This window comes from Chaetodon trifascialis, chromosome 1 (assembly GCF_039877785.1).
Source record: "Chaetodon trifascialis isolate fChaTrf1 chromosome 1, fChaTrf1.hap1, whole genome shotgun sequence".
In the NCBI taxonomy this organism is placed as follows: domain Eukaryota; kingdom Metazoa; phylum Chordata; class Actinopteri; order Chaetodontiformes; family Chaetodontidae; genus Chaetodon; species Chaetodon trifascialis.
The window spans coordinates 16,218,339-16,237,173 of record NC_092056.1 but is presented as its reverse complement, the minus strand read 5'-3'; the positions used below and the strand labels follow the sequence as shown (position 1 = coordinate 16,237,173).

Here is an 18,835-nt window from a genome sequence, read left to right as displayed (position 1 = left end):
CACCTTCACCTTTCAACTAACACCTCTTCTGCCACATTGTCTGCCCTCGAATGAAGACCTTTAATAACAGCAGTGGATTTTTACCTCTCTTCAATGGCACAGGTTTTCACTATTTTGCTTGTTTTTTTGTATCTCTGCCACTAAGTTCCAGCATTTTAAAAGTAGGTAACCATGACACGGCTTCAGCTTTTCAGTATTGAGCGTGTGTTGCTATCATCTTTGCAAATAAGTTTTTATAATCTGATTTTTATTGTAAAATCCTTTTAAGGTTTAATGGTTTGACTTCCAGGAGGCCCAATTAGGGCGCTGGCAAACAATGACAAAACCTCTGTTGTCTGCTCTTTTTCTGTTCCTGGTTCATTTGTTTCGCAAGTATTTCACCCAAATACTTCCATGAGACTTCCTGCTACACAGGTAAGTCCACAATTCACTCTGTCCTGTGATAAGCACTCGGACATGCATTTCATGATGATTGTGTAACAAAAGCAGCGCTCACTGAACTCCAGGGGTGAAACCTCTTATTATACTGCAGAAGCAAGCAGCCGGACACAGTTAATTTCAGTGCATTGTGTATTTGCTTGCTTTCATTTGGTACATGTAACTGCATGCAAGGGGCCAGACATCCCTGTTTATCCAGAATGATCAGCAGCTCAATATTGCCTCACTGGAGAGGTAAAATTATAGCGTACTGCAAACAACACAAACAACAGAAGGAGGTCAGCTCCTTTATTTCCACATCCACTGTGACACGAAACAGCTCGGGCACGAATGAAGCCTCCCAAAAGATGCGGATCAGTGCAGATCGTGTTATCAGATAAAGAGTGTACACGAGTAAAATGTAGACCACAGCAGGTCAGGCCAACATCAGCTGCGGTCTGCAGATCTGCGCTGATCTCTCCTGAAGTTCAGCCCTACATGAATCTGAGCGCCTCCATAGCCGCTCATGTTTCACACAAACCTGTAACACTAGAAGCAAAACTTTCTTATAAGCTGCATGTGTAAACAGCAACACGCACTTAGTGCAGAGAGTAGAGATAAAATGCTGTAACGTCTCAGCTCAGGAAGGAGGAAAACTTGTGTCGCTCAGGCCTGCAGCGTCAAATACTTCAATGTTTCTGAGCTAAACTTAAGAGGTTTAAGTACATCAGCTGATGGAGCGACGCTGGGAGTTTGTGGTCGGTCGACTCACCTCACGCGTTAAGTCGGTGACAGCAGCACGTAACGCTGGTCCGACGATGACTCCTCCGCTTGACAAATATGTCTGAAACTGTACCGCGCCGTGATTAACGTAAACTTGACACCGCGGAAGGCTGACCTGCTGCGTCTCTCAGGTGCCTCCCCCTTTTCTCCCCTCCCTCTGTCTCTCTCTCCTCTCTCATCCACCGCGGACTAACATTTCCCCACGTTACATTTCACTACTCATTCCGACTGAGCAGTGTGAATCACAAGCACCACAATTTTTCGCAGGAACAACCACAGTAACCGGACGCGGCGCCGTCGACGTCACCTCGGCATGCGTGCGAGTGAGCCCCCCCGCCACCGCCGCCGCCACCTTCCCCTCGCCCCCGCTTCGAGCCGACACACAACAAACTGACAGCAACCGGGATCAATTAGGCAACACGTCGTCCGCTCCTGTCCTGTGTCGGTGTCCCGGCGGTGCTAAAGCCGAGGACACGGCAAACTCGCTGACAACGCAGCCCAAACAAGTAAAAATACAAAGCTGGAGCGGACGGAAAACTTACAATCGGCTCAACTTACCAGCTTCCTTTTACATCCTGCTCGACACAGCTTGTTGTCTCTCGCCGCGGTGTTAGAACCGACGACAGCACGGTGAAGCGGCTGAAAAATTGATAACAGAGAATTGCTGGTTATAAATAGTCATGATACCCCTCTGGTGTGCCGCTGAGTGGTCCGTACAAGCCCCAGGAAATACGTCACGGCCGTGGACAAAGTAGGGACGTTAGAGCAACACCTACTTACCGACTAGCAGCGCTGCTACACCCCCACCTGCTGGCCACACGCTGCATAGCACTCCCGACCTGATCCCGAGGCTGTGGCTGGCAGCTGCCAAACAAGCTCTTTATTCCAAGATGGGAGGTTTTTTAACTAAAAACAAATGACAGCTGGCCACTATAATGCCGACAGCACGCCAAGAAACGTCGTCTTGATTTAGAAAATCGTTGTTGCCCGTACAGACACATTAAATGAATACATTTTAGAGTCAGGTTATCATGTTTTGGGAGATTTGGGCACCCATTGACCTGATATTCCTCCTGCCCACTCACCTCCAACTTTACACTAATCAAGTGCAGATTACAGATAGCTTCATTATTTCACCAGACCAACCACTAGACTGCTTCTGATCCTGCTCGAACAGTAAGATACTATCATGTCCCGGGTTTTCTGTGTGTCAGACAGTTTGTGATAATTTGACAGATAAATCCAACTTTAAATAAAAATATGCACCATGTGGCCACCAAGGCAGCAATTAATGTTAGATTCAGGTTTATTGTCCCAGAGGCAGATTTGTTTTCACAGGCAGAATATCATAGGAACATAAAGATAAACACACAACAACACACAGATATAGATGCATGTATAGATTCATACATCCCAGCTCCAACAGTGTCAGCGAGGCAGTTGGTTCAGGGCTGCTATGGGAGATGGGACGAAACTCTGCTAAAGCTCTGCTGAAGCGAGCTCTTCTCCATTTTCCAATCCTGTATCTCCAGGCAGATGGTAATAATGTGAAGTGTTGATTCACAGGAGTCACAATGCCCCTGGTTCTTGTCTATTCCCCATCTCTCTCTCAGCTCATTTTCTGTCACGTCGCTATTGGATCTATCTGGTCAGGGTGTAAAATGGTCAAAAAGGTATCACCTAAAAAAAGAAATATGCACCATGTGGGTCGTTGCTCCTGTCGCTGGTTGTTAATTCAGCTTCTTTCCTTCTATATCTTCCTATATTTTGCTGATGATCCCATTTCAGAACCATCAGGAATAATATAGACCAAGGTTAGTGTCCTGTAACGGGGCCACATTCAGATTTGTGATTTGAATGTGTCAAACTTTAAATTGTTTTCATTGTGCCAGTGTGCCAGAGACAGCATGATGTTTTCATGTTGTCCATCTGTTCCATTCTCAAGAATACAATATCTGAGGAACGTCTGGAGGAATTCGATTCACGAACGTCCACTTGGACTCGAAAATGAACTGATTAGAATTTGGTTTTCAAAAGTCAAATGTCATTGTGTCCTCACAAAAGACATTTTTGGCTACAATTCAAATTGTGCACAAATGTCTCAGGTTGAAATGATGACATTTTATATGAAAAAGGTCAGAGGTCAGCTTCACGGTGACATCATAATGTTCTGCTGAAACATTTTTCTGGTCTTTTTCAGCACCATAACTCAGGAGCAGAACTGATTGTGACATTTGACATTTGGACAGATCCTGAATTGGTGACACTAGTCTTGGGTGTCCACCTTCAAACTTTGCTGATGGTTTAAATCTTCTGTGTTGCCGACTTGAAGGTGTGTGTGAAGCATCCAAGTATTACAGTTTATAGCTTCTTTGCAGCAACATCCATATTTGAAGCATTGTACCCCACCACAGGCTCATTGGTTCTGCTGATATTGAGCTTCAGGTGACTGTAGTTCCCCCATGTGATGAAGCTCTCTGTCAGTCCTCTGCACTCCTCTGGAAAAACAGTCTGTAAGTGAAGACAGTATGTTTCTCACTGGACATTATTCACTGGAATCACACGTGTCAATACAGAGATAACTTCCATTTCACCAAAGAACACAATACCTTTTATTAAATTTCATGAAAGTCTTCCTGGCATATATGAGTCCAGACAGACTTGGATGTAAACTGCAAGTTGACTGGTTGGTGGAGTCATATAACCACGAGACTTGAAATTACAATTCAAACATATAAAGGCACTTGAACATTACAGACATAGTTTCCTTGGTGGGTTGATGTTGTAACTTGACTCATAATGCACTGATTATTTGTTCTTTTGCTCCTTAAAGCCACAAATCGCAAAGCTGAAGTTTCATTGTGTAGTAGACCAGAGCGGTAACACCACTGCATGGGTTGATTGTAATTACTGAATTCTACTCTCATCTGGAACTAACAACTTCAAGACATGAACAACGCCTGCATGCAGGAGCATCAGGAGGGTAATAGTGAATCCTCACAGATACAGCAGGTCAGTCAATAAATCATTCTTATATTAAATTTTACCTTTTACTGCTTTCAACTAATTTTTTTTTTTTTCAAAGTCTATTTGATAAAACATACAGGAAGTATTAAAGACACTACCAGAAATGACAGGTATTGTTCTTTGAAAGCATTCATACAACATTTTTTTAATGAAATTAGCAAACCAGGCCCTAACAGATATAAGGAGGTTCCCATGAGGGTCCCAGGCCCAGATGATTGGCAGGTCAACAGGAGCTTTTAATAAATTGAAAAATATTTTAAAAGGTCTCTTATAGACTCCAGTGTCTGTTGTTTAAGATAACATATTCCCAATTTTTATCTAATTCAAAAAAATGTCACTTCAAATTTGTTTCATGATCACACATCCTATGAAGTGTGGAAAGCCCTTTCTTCTGTCAAATAAACATCAGTGATCACATTGCTTGCTCTGATTGTTCCAGTAACACAAAATCACACATAGTACAACTACATGCATGTATTTACATTTTGTCAAGCTTAGAGCTCACATAAATGTGAAATATCTGCAGCAGAGCACAGCAAAGCAATGTAAATCAAAGGACCAACACAGGGGGAAAACAGAACATTTCAAAATATTTATTTGAAGTACAAATATGATGATACTAAGGCAGGTCAAGGGACAATTAAAAAGGTTGCAGCATTTTAAATTAGTTGCCATAACAAGAAGCACAGAGCCAGCGAGCGCACAGTGGAGCCGTCTGCGTTCAGGGCCGCTGGAGCCCAGTTTCTCCCTGTGGAAGCACACAAACACAGCATTTACCACCACCTTATAAACACAACATAAAAATCATATTGGTTGATGAAACCAGTACTACTATAATAAAAGTATATGCCCTCACAAAGTCTTCCTCAGTCAAATAAAATGACTATAATAGTCTCATTATGACGGAGCTTATTAAAATGAGATTTTATCACCCTCGTGTTTTCAAGGCACACCTCTCAGCTCCAGCAGCACGTCTCCTTCGTATCGAGCGAGGCTGACAGCGTGTCTCTGCTCGGTGTCCAGCTCTGCCCACTGCTCCTCTGTGACAGCCCACGCCTGCTCCGCACTCAGCCACGACAACTGAACGCCACTGAACACCACCTGTCAGACACGCAGCCAACACGAATACTAACTCACTCCTTGGAGAGGACGTGCTCTGCCTCAAGACAAAATATCCTTCTGTCACCACTTCTGACATATTCTTTAATTTTCTTATGAAATGAGCACATTTGCTATAAAATGTACATATTTATGCTTTTGTTTTGTTTTTTTCTCAACCGATTAAAGCTGAGTTTCCTGTCAGAGAGTATGAAATATGAACATATCAAACGATTCAACACACCGTATGCAAGGCATACTGTCCATATCCTCCATAAATCTAATTATACATTCTACGTGTGTGTGTGTGTGTGTGTGTGTGTGTGTGTGTGTGTGTGTGTGTGTGTGTGTGTGTGTGTGTGTGTGTGTGTTACAACGTGATACAATACAACTTTTATTTTCCACTTCATTAAGATTGTCTGTTTTAATCAGGGTCCTTTGCGCTTACTTTTAACATTGCAAAGTTGATTTCAAAGTGGGTCTCATTAAAAGGTAAGTAATAAATTAAGATGAGCAAAAAAAAAAAAAAAATCATATAGCATGTCATAACAAAGATTGCTCTGTTGTATTCAAGTGTCCCCATAAGCCATGACTGTGAGCCAGCATGCACGATATCAGGGCCCTGAAACTGAAGCATCTAAATGGAATTCAGCCATCGTTCATTTCAGTACCTACACCTGCTCTGTTCCTACTGTGACATGTCAGAAGGTCGTCCATGAAAAAAGCGTATTGGCTGCTCTCTTTAACATTGTATGAGCCTGTAATTGTTATAAAAGACACATAATATCTCAAAATGTAACAATTCAGCCGATTTTGCCATTGGTGTTATTTATAGATCGACGCTGAAGCTAAACATTGTTCTGTAGATTAATCTGAACACATGGCCTGACAATCATGACTGAAACTCACTGCCATCTTTTTTGGTGTCATCAGGGCGATGGCCTCAGGGGTGATTCCCTCCACTTGTTCTTGTACCAGAGCTGACAGCACCATATCCTCCAGACCCACTGGACAGAACACAAACACTGTCATCAGATAATTAATGTTTCTCATATCAAATCACAGGAAAAGTTTTCCTCAACTTTTATACACTCAGGGATATTTTTAATTGTACCTATCCATCCAAGAGCTGTCATTTCCTCCTCCCAGCCCCCTCCCTCTTTCAAAAAAACAATTCAAAGACATTTGATCACACAGAGTGTATACACCCCCAGAGGTATTATGTTCCACTGTACCTGCCAATGTCCCAATTTCAGTGAAAACTTCTGGTCCCCAAGTGCTGACTGGACCGAAGGCCTCAGGTCTGGACAAACAGCTTGTCAGTGTCTCCATCTGCTGTTCTGTACAAGGCAGGGACGCCTCCCGCAGAAACGGGACAGCCATACTGCAGTTTGAGCAAAAAGATTGAGGACTTTATCCTCCTCTGAGGGGATGCACAATGTTTAGTTTAGTTACTCTATGAAACCACATGCAAGTAATTCTGTTGTGGCATCCAATGCGATGTTTACTGTTGCTAATTACTACTATGTAGGTGCACAATGTACTTACTACTCCTATTATCCCCTTTGGTCTTTGTTTATGTTCATCTTTGTTTTGATGCCATTTATCTGACATTTTGGATCATTTTGCAGTGTCTGCATTTTGGTTTGTTCTCTCGGGTTGCTTTGAAAACTCTCTTATTAAATTGCTGAGTGTGATCCTTCTGTTATAACTTTTCCAGCTATTGTTCAGTGTTGGTGCACTCGAGGAAGTTGGATAAATACACATGAGGTGTTTGGCTGACCTGAGTTCATATGGGCTCAGTCTTTTCATCTCTGAGGGATACAGACCACAGATCAGATGGCCAAATGTTGCCAGATCAATGGCCGTTAACTGCTCCACTTTTAGCTTGCGCCTCCGCATCACACCTGTAATCACTGCTCTCATCTGAAAAACAAACAGGAACTAAACGCTCTGTCAAAGTCCTCACAATGAGATTCTTTCATTGACTTGAAGTTTTAAATCAGAATGAAAAATGCAAAAGTTCACCTTTTTAGGGCTCCAGCCTGTCAGCGTGCCCAGATGTGCCAGCACACCCAGATCAGTGAGACTGGTGTCATAAAGCTCTCTCTCTCCGATCTCAGTCACCACTGAGCCCAGAGCCAGCACCTGGTCTGCTCTCAGCTCTCTCACCGGACTGAAGGACTGCATTCAATGAAGAGCCAGAACATGTTTGACATTGCGATGATATTAAAATGGTCCCCATGTTTTACTCAACCGCCCTCGTCCCTCATGGTTGGAGAGGCAACTTTCTGTTTATTGTTCATATTTTTTTAATCTTTTATCAAGAGCTCTCAGACACCGCTGGTCAATTTTTTCTTCCAGTTTTAGGGATAATGCATTTTTTACCAAGTGTGTTTAGATGTTTAGATAAGATCTTAACTGGGAGGGAGAACAGAGCAAGACTTTGAGGGAATAGTCATGTTTTCTTACTGGAGGAGAATAAAGCAGGGATGTTGGTAGGAATGACTGATTAAAAAGAAAAAGATTATGTGGGACTAAACTTCTTGCAGTGTTTTACTGACCTGCCTGAGTTTCACCCACAATGCCCGGCGCTGCTCAGAGCTCATTGAAGCGTCCTGAGCAAAAACTTCAACACACTGTTCCAGATCCTCCTGTGACATTCGGCTGAGCTGGGTGGATGTCCAAGCCGAAGGAAAGGTCCCTCTGATGTCTGCACAGCTTGGAACTGGCACTGCTCGAAGAGACGCCGGTGAATTCAAATAAAAACTTACACAGATCACAGTGACAGTCACTGGTAGATTACAGCTATTTTTCCTCCAGAAAAAATGCATTTAACACAGTATTAGACACACAAGCAGCACTGAAACTTTTGGGAAATATTTACTGAACCTTTTGCCCTCCTGCTCCTTGCTCTGACTATCCCTCGAATGAGACTCTGAGTCTGCTCTCTCTGACGATGCTGGTCCATACACTGAGTAACACAGACCCCGCCCACCACACTGTCCTCCCAGCGACTCTGACCGACCAGGACCTGCTCCACTGTGTCTTTATTCAACACCATCTGCACAGGGGAAACACATTTTATTCATTCATACTTGTCATGATATGTCTTAGAAAGCCAGTTCAAGTGCAGTGAAATGACTTATTTGCGTGGGTTGATGCGTGTGGGCACTTACCAGCGGGATGGAGTTAATCTGTTTTGTTGAGAGAGAGAACACGAGTCTGCCCAAATGTTCCACATCCTCAACTTGCCATTTGGACGGCTCCCTGGCAAACGAGCACACGTATCTTCTCATTACTGCTGTTTTATATAATCCATGCCTCGCTGCATGTACAATGCTGAAATCCCTATCAGGCATTTCATGTAATATAGGATGCAGACAGACTATTCAAGTTACAAGTACTGCGTTTTGAACAGCGTATCTTTATATGTTGCTTTGCTGTATATTCACTTCTATGTAAACTTTCAACAATTGTTGACAAATTTTCATGCTCCTCAGAGTATAATTCCTTTTGACCTTCATTTTTCCCCTGGCGTCACCACCAGGTTCACGTTTGTGCTTTTCAATGAGCAACTGTTGGGTGGATTGCATGAAATTTGGTCCAAATATTCATGTACCCCTCAGGATAAACTCTAAGAACTTTGGTATCTTCTAACTTTTCCTCCCGCACATCATGAGGTCAAAATTTGAATTTGTCCATTTGCTTTATGAGCAAATGCCTACAACACTACTTACATTCCCATCAGCCTCAGCTGTACTTTCACTGTTAAGTGCTGATTAGCAAACATTAGCATGCAATATCCACTAAACATCAGCAGTTACCATTGTCATTGTGAGCATGTTAGAATGCTGACGTTAGCATTTAGCTCAAAGCACTGCTGCTGGAAAGTGCAGCCTCGCAGAGCCGCCTGCAGACTCTTAGTCTTAGAAATTGTTACACAAGTTCATGAACAGTCACTCTGAAACATTTCCTGGAATTTAAGAGCTGTGCTCAGCTTTCAGCCGTTCATCAACATTTGTAATCAGTGGGTAAACATTTTAGCATGATTGCTTTTGTCAGCAGCTGTTTTTTCATTGCATGTGTGCATGTAATAATCAAAAATACTGGTATCAGCATTTTGAAATGAATCTCTCAACATATTATTGACCCAGGTATCATAACCAAGACATGTTTTCTTCAGCAGATGTGTTCCTTTACCCGAGCAAGTCTTTCTGAGTGAGCAGGGCAGCGATGTCTCTCAGAGCCTCTTTAGGAAGGCAGAAACTCTGCATCTCCTCCAGCCGCAGAGCCAGAGCTCCTCTGTCCACCAGAGCCAAAGTGTCCCGGTCCAAAAAAGGCAGTAAAGGGCCCAGGACATCCAGAATTGCGCCATCAATCTCCCCCTCAGCCTGAGAGGAGCCCTGCAGAGCACCACGGACAGTCAATGATCCTGGATTACAGGGATTTCACACTGATATGACTTCACTTGTGTGAAAAGCTGTTGAGAGGATGAGGAATTTCTTTCTCCATCTGTTTCACTGTGTGTGTGCGTGCTAGCATGACAAGCTGAACCAACAAATAGCAGTTTGCTCTTTCAGCCCCATTAATGTATTAATACAAATCAAATATATGACTCACAGTCACTGATGCAAGCCCTGATTGAATTTAACAAGAAATAGCATCTCTGGCTTCCAGTTTGTTCTGAATGCTCATTATGTTGGTTTATCATTTTAATCACCCTCACATATTAATTTAGGATTTCTATTTTAACTTAATGCTGTTTATAAATTACATGTCACAACTTCCTAAATCTTAAAGCAATATGTAAATTCCAGCACACTTGTAAGGATATGCAAGAAATGCAGTGTTTGTATAGCTACTGTTGGTGTTTTACCAGCTCAGTTACGGCTTTCTCTGCTAAATTTGTTTGCTTGTAATGTGGCAGCCTGAGGAAATCATCAAAGTGTGCTTGAATGTGGACCATAACGGCTCTGAGGGATACATTAGAGAGGTTCTCTATCATCGTCACACTGGAAAAGAAGAAAAAGAGCTGTAAATGGAGTCATCTTTGGATAAACTGTTAAATATTTATATAAAAAGCAAAATGCACGTTCAATAAGGAGATACTTACGGTAATGTTGCAGCAAAGCCAGAGCTGAAAGCACTGAGGTCGAGTTCAGGTTGTTTCCTCAGTTCCTCTACCATACATTTTCGCTGGTAACACAGCCAAAACACATCTGAACTTGTTAGAATTAAACATGATTTTTAATTTGTTGTGGAAACAAAACAACAGCAGACTAATGAATAATGGCATCAGAGACTGCGATAAAGGGTTTGATGGGTGCTGCACTGTTTATTCCTCACCAGAGCCGGTCTCATGCCTCCAGGCAGCTCACTAACAAACTGAAGCAGCTCTGCAAAATCTGTGTCGTTGCTCCAAAGCCTCAAAAAGTCACAACTCATTCCGCTGGCAATATGACCCAAACTTCTGCAAGAAAAGGGACATCATTCATTTTTACTGAGTGACAACCTCACCTGAAACTGACTGTGACTTGATCTGTTTTGAGCCTTTTATTCAGTTTGCTGGTAAACTGGTTGAAAATTATAGATCCTAATGTTCTGCTAAATGCATCCAACTTACCTCGTCCTCATGCTGGTTATGTTTTTAAATTGGCTGATCATTTTGAACAAAAGCTGAGCCTGTCCGGACACACACAAAAAAAGGTGTTAGACCCAGCATACCAGTAATTTCATGCATGTTTCAGGCCCTTTACTTGTAATTGCAACTTGATTTTCACACTGTCCTGAAAACACCAGAAACCAGTGGTTGTATGGAAAGCCAAAGGTAAAATCTAACCTAAAACCTACTAAAACACTGGTATGGCTCTTTTTAAGAGTACTGTAATTGAAAGTGCTCACTATTGGAGCACATGGAGTACTATACCTTTAAAATAAAATAACAAACTAACAATAACAAACAAAAATTGACAAAGTCAGCTTTTCTAGTCTATGAGGAGTGTTTGATGCTCAAAAGATTGTCAAGACATTTTCACAGAAAATGATCAGAGTGCCATAAAAGTTCCTGTTATTTGGCATCTTGAATATTGTCACAGAAGACAAGCTGTTGTTCAGCTTTTGATGATCGCACACCTCTTCCTTTAAGGCTTGTTCCAGAGAGGATGAACCCTTTCCACTTTGAGCACAAAACTTCTCAGAACGCAACAGCACATAAACATGACCTTGAGCATCACACTCACTCATGGAAAACTCTGAAGAAAAGCTAAATTGTCATTGTATTGTTTGTTCTGTCCAGCTGTTTCTGGTTTCAGTGTGTGTAATGAACACTAAAGCATCAAGGATCGCTTCAAACGTTTAGGTTTCTTAAAAAGTAGCTCAACACCTACAAAGTGGAAAATAACCAGATCTGAAATACAACACTGGTGGTTTGTCACTGATGTGACTGAACCACAGTAGATGAACCACAGTAGATGTACGGTCTTGACAATGTGTGCTCCGACATCAGTTTCAGGTTGAACTCAAAATCTGAAAACTGTCCAACTGATTGATTTCAGGAACAGCTTAAAATTACACAGACATGTGGATTTAGAGTTTAATTATACCAGTAATTACACTCTGGCAAAATATTCCTCAAACTGACTATAAAAGGACTTTCATAAATGCTTAATCGTATGAATAAAACAGGGTATTGAAACACTTAACTTTAGGGTTACACACATATAATATTTTAGGTTTAGTGTTCAGTGTCACAGTATATTTCAGTGCAGCGACTAACTGAAAAGGCCAATCTTTAATGATTCGACTCGGGTCTTGTTAGGCCGAGAACAGGGGTGAAATACACTCTTGGCTGTGACAAAATCCCTTTAAGGTAGCCATTATTAATTTATGCTGCACTCCTCCACACCATTGTACTACATCCAAACTAATTAGCTTGATGGCGGCTGATGCGTATGGAGTATTAATATCCTGAAAGGCTCATCTGAAGCATATCCAATGAGGGGCAGATTAATGGGACCGAAAACTGAAGCTGGGAGCATTTTCTTTAGTCAGAGAAGTGCCAACCTATTGTTGTCTTATCACTGCAGCTTTAAGCAGCACAAAAAGGCAGGTTAAGTTAAATGTGCACCTGCTGTGGCGACCAGAGCATGTCTCTGTGCAGGCTGATATCTCTCAGGATTGCTTCTCCATTTAAGGTTTCTGTCAGCTTCCTCAGAGGGACAAATGGTGATAGACAGTTAATCTGCTGAGTGATGTTCTGCATGTCTCTGTGTAGAGCCTGTTGGCATACAACAACAAGAATAATGTAAATTTAAAGCTAGAGGCCCATTAGAAAACATGAAGCCAGTTTCACACATGCGGATCAAATGAACACTGTCTGGAACCCCTAGTGCCAGATTAGCTGGATTAATGTCACTCAGGCCACAGTTTTCTGTTTTAATGAGATATCTTGCAGTAAATTTTAGGCTACTTGCTCAAGAGTAAGAGTAAAAAAGGGAAGATGATGTTGAATCATATCAACGGGCAATATCCACCTCCATCCAACTGCGCCAATCTGCTCCTCATGTGACAACAAGGTGAGCCACAGAAGATAATAAGGGAGGATGAAAAGACAACAATAGTTATATGTGATGTATGGAAGGCAGATAATAGCAGCATCACCTCCTGCATTGCATCATATAGCATGGCTCTGTGGCCAGGCTTAAGATCAGTTAGCAGCATTTTCCAGCACTGACAGTGGGCAGCTTCACTGATCTCAGGCCACTGGAGGTCTCTGAGCACAGCAGGGGAGAGACCAGGGTGTAACGGCTTCAGTCTGCACAGTTTTTCCATGGTGAGCTGGCAGGGAGAGAGAGACACGGTGGTGAAAGTGCAGCTGGCTGAAATCCAGCAAACATATTTAAAAAATGTCTACTTACAGTGGTGTCCTTTGAAATCTTGGACAACATTTGAAAAGCCTGAGGAAAGCATTAAACAATTAACAAGCGGGTGTACAAAAATGCACAAGCGTTCACACTTTAAGACAGTTCTGTATTTGGGTTAAAGGTCACATATTTAATCGATGTTTATTCTCCTCTTTTCTTTAGAAATTTGATAAACAAGACAAAAATCCCAGCAGTGCGTGTTATCATTATGAAGGTTAGTTTGTCTTTCTTTTGAAAAGATGAATGCATTTTAGAGAAAACACCCTAAGACACACATGTTTGACATTTTTTTAAATCACATTTTTAGACATTTACAGCTTCCCTCAAAACTTGCTGCAGGAAGGAAACCAGAGAAGTTCACTAAAATCTACAAAATGGTGGAGAACATTCAACAAGTTAAGAATGACAAGAAGTAACATGTGAAGCAAATTCCCTGCTGACCTGTGCTGGGGAATATCTGTGTAATCCTGGTTGCGAGAGGATTTCCAGGATCTCTTGTGAGGGGAGAGACAACAAGAAGGAAGCTCCTAACTGAGGCAAGAGGCCACTGAGGGCAGACAGCTCTGGGGACACCATGCTGCTAATGTTCAGGTTCTGAACGGCTGGTATCAACCAAGAGGACAGCTGCCAATCAAACAGATCAACAGAGATAGTCAGACACTCAGTGGATCGACATGAAAGAAACATACTTGAGGATTTACTGAACATGTGCTGCTTACCCTGCCGCTGTCACTTATGAACCCTTTGGACATGCACTGAGCCAGCTGCTGCCAGAGAGCCAAAGACACAGCTGAGTCCTGAATAAATGAACGAAGGTCCACTGGATCCAGGTAACATGCAAGGACTCCTAACCTGCATAAAGAGATAAGATGTCACTTATCTTTTTGGAAGTGTGTTTATTGTATAGCAAACAGACAGAGACAGGCAGGAAATGAGGCCACAGAGAAAACTACGTACTTTTTCATACCTGGTATAGGACCACTCATCGATATCTAAACAAATGACCGACATCATCGATGCCAAACAGTCTTGATCTTGTATGTCAACAAATAATCTCCCAAAGAGGTTATGTTGACAGGGACAACACCTACTGTGTTGAGTGTGTCTTCTCTGCATGTGAACCATGCTGGAGAACCGTAACGTACTATAATATGTTCACAGACAAACATAAGAATAAACATAACCGGCAGACATCTTGGTCCCACCTCAATATGTTATCACTGGTCAGATTCTTCTTCTTGCCGAAGAGGGTCCGAAGCACATGGCGCCCCCTGACACCGTCCAGACTGCTGTTGCCTAGAAACTCCACCACAGGTGTGAGCTAAACGAGACAACAGATTACAAGTTGAAATGCGCTAAAAATGCAGCTGTACAAAGCTGGGTGACAAATTTGAGGAACGCACTTTCCCATAAGGAGTTGATATCTTGTGAGGGCCATAATATATGATCTACATATTTTTTATACTCATACAACCATTCTGTGATCCTTATGACCTATATGTAAACATCTACACTAATTTATGTATGTTTTCCGTTTAATCAGACATTGTGGGGGAAATACTGATCCGCAATCAATGGCTTTAATAGTGACCTGATTGTGTCTGAGATGACTAACATCTATGAAAGAGCTAACAACAGTTATGTAAAGATTTGTGAAGGTGTGAAATGGCCTCAAACCTGCTGTGATGACAGTTGCTGAAAATGACTGACTGGGAGATAAGGCAGAAGTGGGAGGATGGAACTGAGGAAGTATGGTGGCCACGTAGGGACATCTCCCACCACGCTCGACTGCAAGAGTCTTTTTACAAAGGCCTTTTTCTGCAGCGACTTCATGCCTGAGCTGTGGTCACGAATGGCTGTCAACCTGAAGGGCAACACATACGCTGTGCTATTGCTGCTAGTAAGACATATCGAGCTAAAAGCAATCGTTTCGTGGGTCAGTAACTCACACGCTGTCGTTGACTATGAGAGAGGCTGGAAAGCTCATGATGTCAGAGACCGACATGAAGGGAATGAACTGAGACAGGTCCACAAACAGCTCTGGGGTCACTCGGGGGAACTTGTGGATGAAAGCAGCAGTCATTGTTTCCATGGCCTGCAGCTCTTTTTGAGAGGCCTGACAGAGAAAACAAAAGAGCAGCACAGAAACTGATGTGCATTCAATTTGGCCCTCTTTAGCTATGCATGGGCCATGACATAGATTCAAATAAAATGGAAACAGCACAAGAGAGTGTAATAGAATAGAAGTCTGGTAATAAGGGCATGAGGGCTTTCAACTGCACAATTAGCTTAATAAAAAAGTGTCACTAATAGAGTGTTCAGTGCTAAGTTTAAGAACAAACCTGGCCTGTTTCTACTTGTAGCTGGTCCCAACTTTGATGCATATGGGAGAGAAATCTCTTAACAGCATCTTTTTCAGCAGACATCACAAGAGTGCGAATGCTGTCTCTTGGCATCTGGAGGTACTCCTGGTGAAATAAAGTGAATCACTTCAGTATAAAGTTCAGTGGACTGATCTGTTGTGAACATTAAATGTTAATATAGCTGCACAGGCAAGTACCTGCAGCAGAACCCTGAGAGCAGATGAGTTGTCGTCCCGCTGGATGAGGTCCCACAAGACAGGCTGGTGTAACCACAGAAACAAGTTATTCACTCTCAGCTCTGTGTGTGTGTGTGTGTGTGTGTGTGTGTGTGTGTGTGTGTGTGTGTGTGTGTGTGTGTGTGTGTGTGTGTGTGTGTGTGTGTGTGTGTGTGTGTGTGCGTGTGACTGTGTGGACTGTGTGCATGTGTGTGTGTGTGTGTGTTTGTGTTCGAATGTGTTAGTCAGCTATCTTACACTGAAGCAGCTCAGCAGGTCCTCTTTGAGGGTGGCGTTCTGCTCCCTGCGGAGGAAGATTCCCACAGTGTGAAGGACGCTCATGGAGGCCTCTGGCTGCAGCGTGGCCCAGGAGCTGTTGTCCAGGAGACTGGAAAGCAGGATGGCCTGACCCAAACCTTGCCTGGCCTCTTTTTCCCCTTCGTCCAGACCCGAAGAGAGGCCGACCATGAAGTCCAGGACTCTCAACACATATCCAAGCATCACTAAAAACCCTTCACGCTCCCCTCCCTCAACCTCACACACACTCAGCTTGTGCACAACTTCCACCAGCAGTGGAGCCGGATCCACACACAGCTGCGATGTGTCAAACTCATACGGTGCTGGGAGCATGTCAAAAAACCTCTGCAGGAGGCACTTCCTGCCCTCCAGCTCTGCCTGCAGGTCATCACAGAAATCAGGCAACTGTGGCATTGATCTGATCAGCTGATTGTACAGCGTGGTGTTTAGACAAATGTACTCTCTCAATCCATGTGTCTGCATACAGAGCTCTAGGAGGGTGGAGTTTGTGAAATGATGCACAGCCCAATCCCTGTACTGGCAAGTGTCCTCAGTGGTGTCAACATGGGAGAAGTTTTGTATTTTGGAGCAGTACGCTGCAGCCCAGCTGCCTTCTGGCAAGGACTGCTGTGAGTCAGGGGACTCTCTGCCGCACACAGCTGAGATCAGGGCGGAGTTGTTGGGTAGGAAGCAGTGTCTGAAAGCCTGAGCACTGAGCAACCTGCTGCCCAACTGGGCCAGACAGTTCTCATCAAGTCCTGGACTTCCTATTGCCTCACCTGACAGCTGCACACACAGGTCATCTATAGTTGTCTGGTTAAAAAAATGGTATTCTTTTGTCACTGTGGCCTGCAAAGATCAAAGTTACAATTAGTTAAGATGAAATAAAAGCAAATGTGGGTCATGAAAGAAGCAGTGCATAAATACATAAGCTTGTCCTCAGTGTCATAACACAGATATTTAGATAAGTGTTCCCAGAAAACACTCAAGTTCTCGCTCATCAAAAATGCGATCCATTACCTGATGTGCTCTCTGCAGCCAGAAAGAGGAGTTGGCACACACAGTGTTGTTGAATTCATGGACAAAGAACTCACTGCAGACATGAACCCAAAGGAAGTCCTCCTCAGCAGCAGACAGGTACCAAGCTGCATCCGAGCAGGTGGCATGCAGGTCGAGTCCTATCTGGGTCACAGCAGGTTCCACTGACCCGTTCTCCCCTTCGAACAGTTTACAGTAGAGGAACACAGTGAAGTTGGAGACACCTGTCAAGCCTGGGATGGACTCATTACACGCCGCCTCCAGGATTTCTATAGAGGTGGAGTACTCCATCTCTTTCTGCTGGTCGTTGCTTGCTCTCGTTCTCCCTGTTTGTGGGTGGTTGAACTGGGAGCGCTGAGGTGCGTTAGAGAGTTTGTGAAGGTGTTTTTGTTTGGAGACCGTCTGTGAAGAAGGGGCTGTTTTTGGAGATAAGTGGCCTGGTGGTAGCTGTGATCTTGGTTCATCTCCTTCAGTGGAGGGGCAGGACAGGAATGGGAGTGAGCTTGGGAGGCCCTGAGACCTAACGCCCAAAGCCTGAGTGTTCCACGTCACATTGTGTCTAATTCCCCTACATATACATGGACAGAAAAACAGTAGACATGTCAATCTGTTTCGACAAAAATTCACTGTATGTAATGTGGACTGATGTGATAGTGAGTCATATTCCTGAAAGATCTTACCATAAGATCAGCTGTCTCAGGTCACCTTCAAAAAGACAAAGAAAAAGCAAATATTAACAGAAAATCAAATTGAATGAGTGGTGGAAGAAGCAACTGGAAGCTCCTGCAGTACACAACTATGCCTGATGCAACAGTGCAGCTCAGCTAACAATGCCCAAGATATAATGTTACTGACATCAGTGCAAGGATAAAGAGATTAGCTGGGTAACAACAGATGCTTTCATCAGCCAGGATGATTACAAAGATTTTAAAGCAGTGGCAGTCACTGTCTCTCATGTGTCTTTCAGGTGAAACCAGGGCCAAACTCATGAGGCTCTTAACAAAGAGGTTTCTTTTGATGAATAAGACTAACTACAATCTGAACAATGTATGATTTACTTCTTTACTTATGATATGTTTGCTTGATATGTTCTCAATGAATCATTGATACACACTTGTAGTATCATTGCTTTTCTCAGAACCGTCCTCGGAAGCAAAGCATCCAAATGTGAGCGTGCATCCACATTCGGAACTGCATCTGCCATGTGAACTACAACTGGAGGGTGCCGTTTTTTAATTATCTCATGGTTATGTGATCAGATTGTGTGAATGAATGCTTAGACATTTCCGACAACACTTCTTCTCTGTTCGTGTCTGATTGTGCAAACAACCCGTGAGGCCTGCTGCTCCGCATACTCACCAACTGAGCACCGGCCCTGAGCATTGGGCTGTGGCACGTCCACCAGGCTGCTGACATCATCAAGAAGTGCCATTGTAACTCGTGACACTTTTTTCCTCAGGTTACCGTAGACAGAATTACCCACTCTGTGCAGGAGGCCCCTCCTCAGCCCATCCAAACTCTGCACGAGAGCTAGATTTTTCTGTGCCAAGTGGCCACCTCGCTCTCCTCCACTTGAACGTGATAACGCCTGCAGCAGTAAACTTTGCATGGAGCCTGGATCATCCTCTGAGTCCTCTAGAGATGCATTCCCAGACCACCCATCCTGCCTCAT

At 43.3% G+C, this 18,835-nt stretch overlaps 2 protein-coding genes across 3 annotated transcripts in view; both read right to left on the bottom strand.

Annotated features, from left to right (window-relative positions):
* furina (furin (paired basic amino acid cleaving enzyme) a) overlaps nucleotides 1-1,915 on the bottom strand; it is a 77,082-nt gene extending 75,167 nt beyond the window's left edge. Inside the window, exon 1 of one of the 2 annotated variants that reach the window (XM_070983644.1) lies at nucleotides 1,759-1,915. The gene's annotated coding sequence lies outside the window, so the exon portion shown is untranslated. Of the gene's footprint in view, nucleotides 1-1,189; nucleotides 1,464-1,758 lie in introns of those variants that run through there. The other variant, XM_070983731.1, reaches the window with a different exon arrangement.
* A 2,971-nt stretch (nucleotides 1,916-4,886) lies between these two features.
* Nucleotides 4,887-18,835, bottom strand: LOC139331312 (stereocilin). The gene is made up of 28 exons (XM_070962731.1): nucleotides 18,523-18,835; nucleotides 17,844-17,868; nucleotides 17,146-17,731; nucleotides 16,087-16,974; nucleotides 15,811-15,873; nucleotides 15,593-15,718; nucleotides 15,200-15,366; nucleotides 14,928-15,114; nucleotides 14,456-14,571; nucleotides 13,970-14,102; nucleotides 13,692-13,874; nucleotides 13,245-13,283; nucleotides 12,988-13,164; nucleotides 12,455-12,604; nucleotides 10,952-11,010; nucleotides 10,675-10,798; nucleotides 10,442-10,524; nucleotides 10,205-10,340; nucleotides 9,529-9,731; nucleotides 8,505-8,595; nucleotides 8,218-8,389; nucleotides 7,890-8,059; nucleotides 7,354-7,509; nucleotides 7,109-7,251; nucleotides 6,561-6,709; nucleotides 6,235-6,332; nucleotides 5,181-5,328; nucleotides 4,887-4,975 (listed from the first exon to the last, which is right to left on the bottom strand). Exons 1-28 carry the CDS (start codon nucleotides 18,833-18,835, stop codon nucleotides 4,887-4,889), a joined length of 4,974 nt encoding a protein of 1,657 aa, XP_070818832.1.

Coding starts and splice junctions, on each gene's coding strand:
- LOC139331312 (XM_070962731.1), bottom strand. CDS start 18,835: ATGAGGCAGGATGGGTGGTCTGGGAATGCATCTCTAGAGGACTCAGAG. Junction 15,367..15,592: donor TACAAGTAGAAACAGGCCAG/GTTTGTTCTTAA, acceptor TTTCTCTGTCAG/GCCTCTCAAAAAGAGCTGCA. Junction 13,284..13,691: donor ACAGATATTCCCCAGCACAG/GTCAGCAGGGAA, acceptor TGCTTTCCTCAG/GCTTTTCAAATGTTGTCCAA.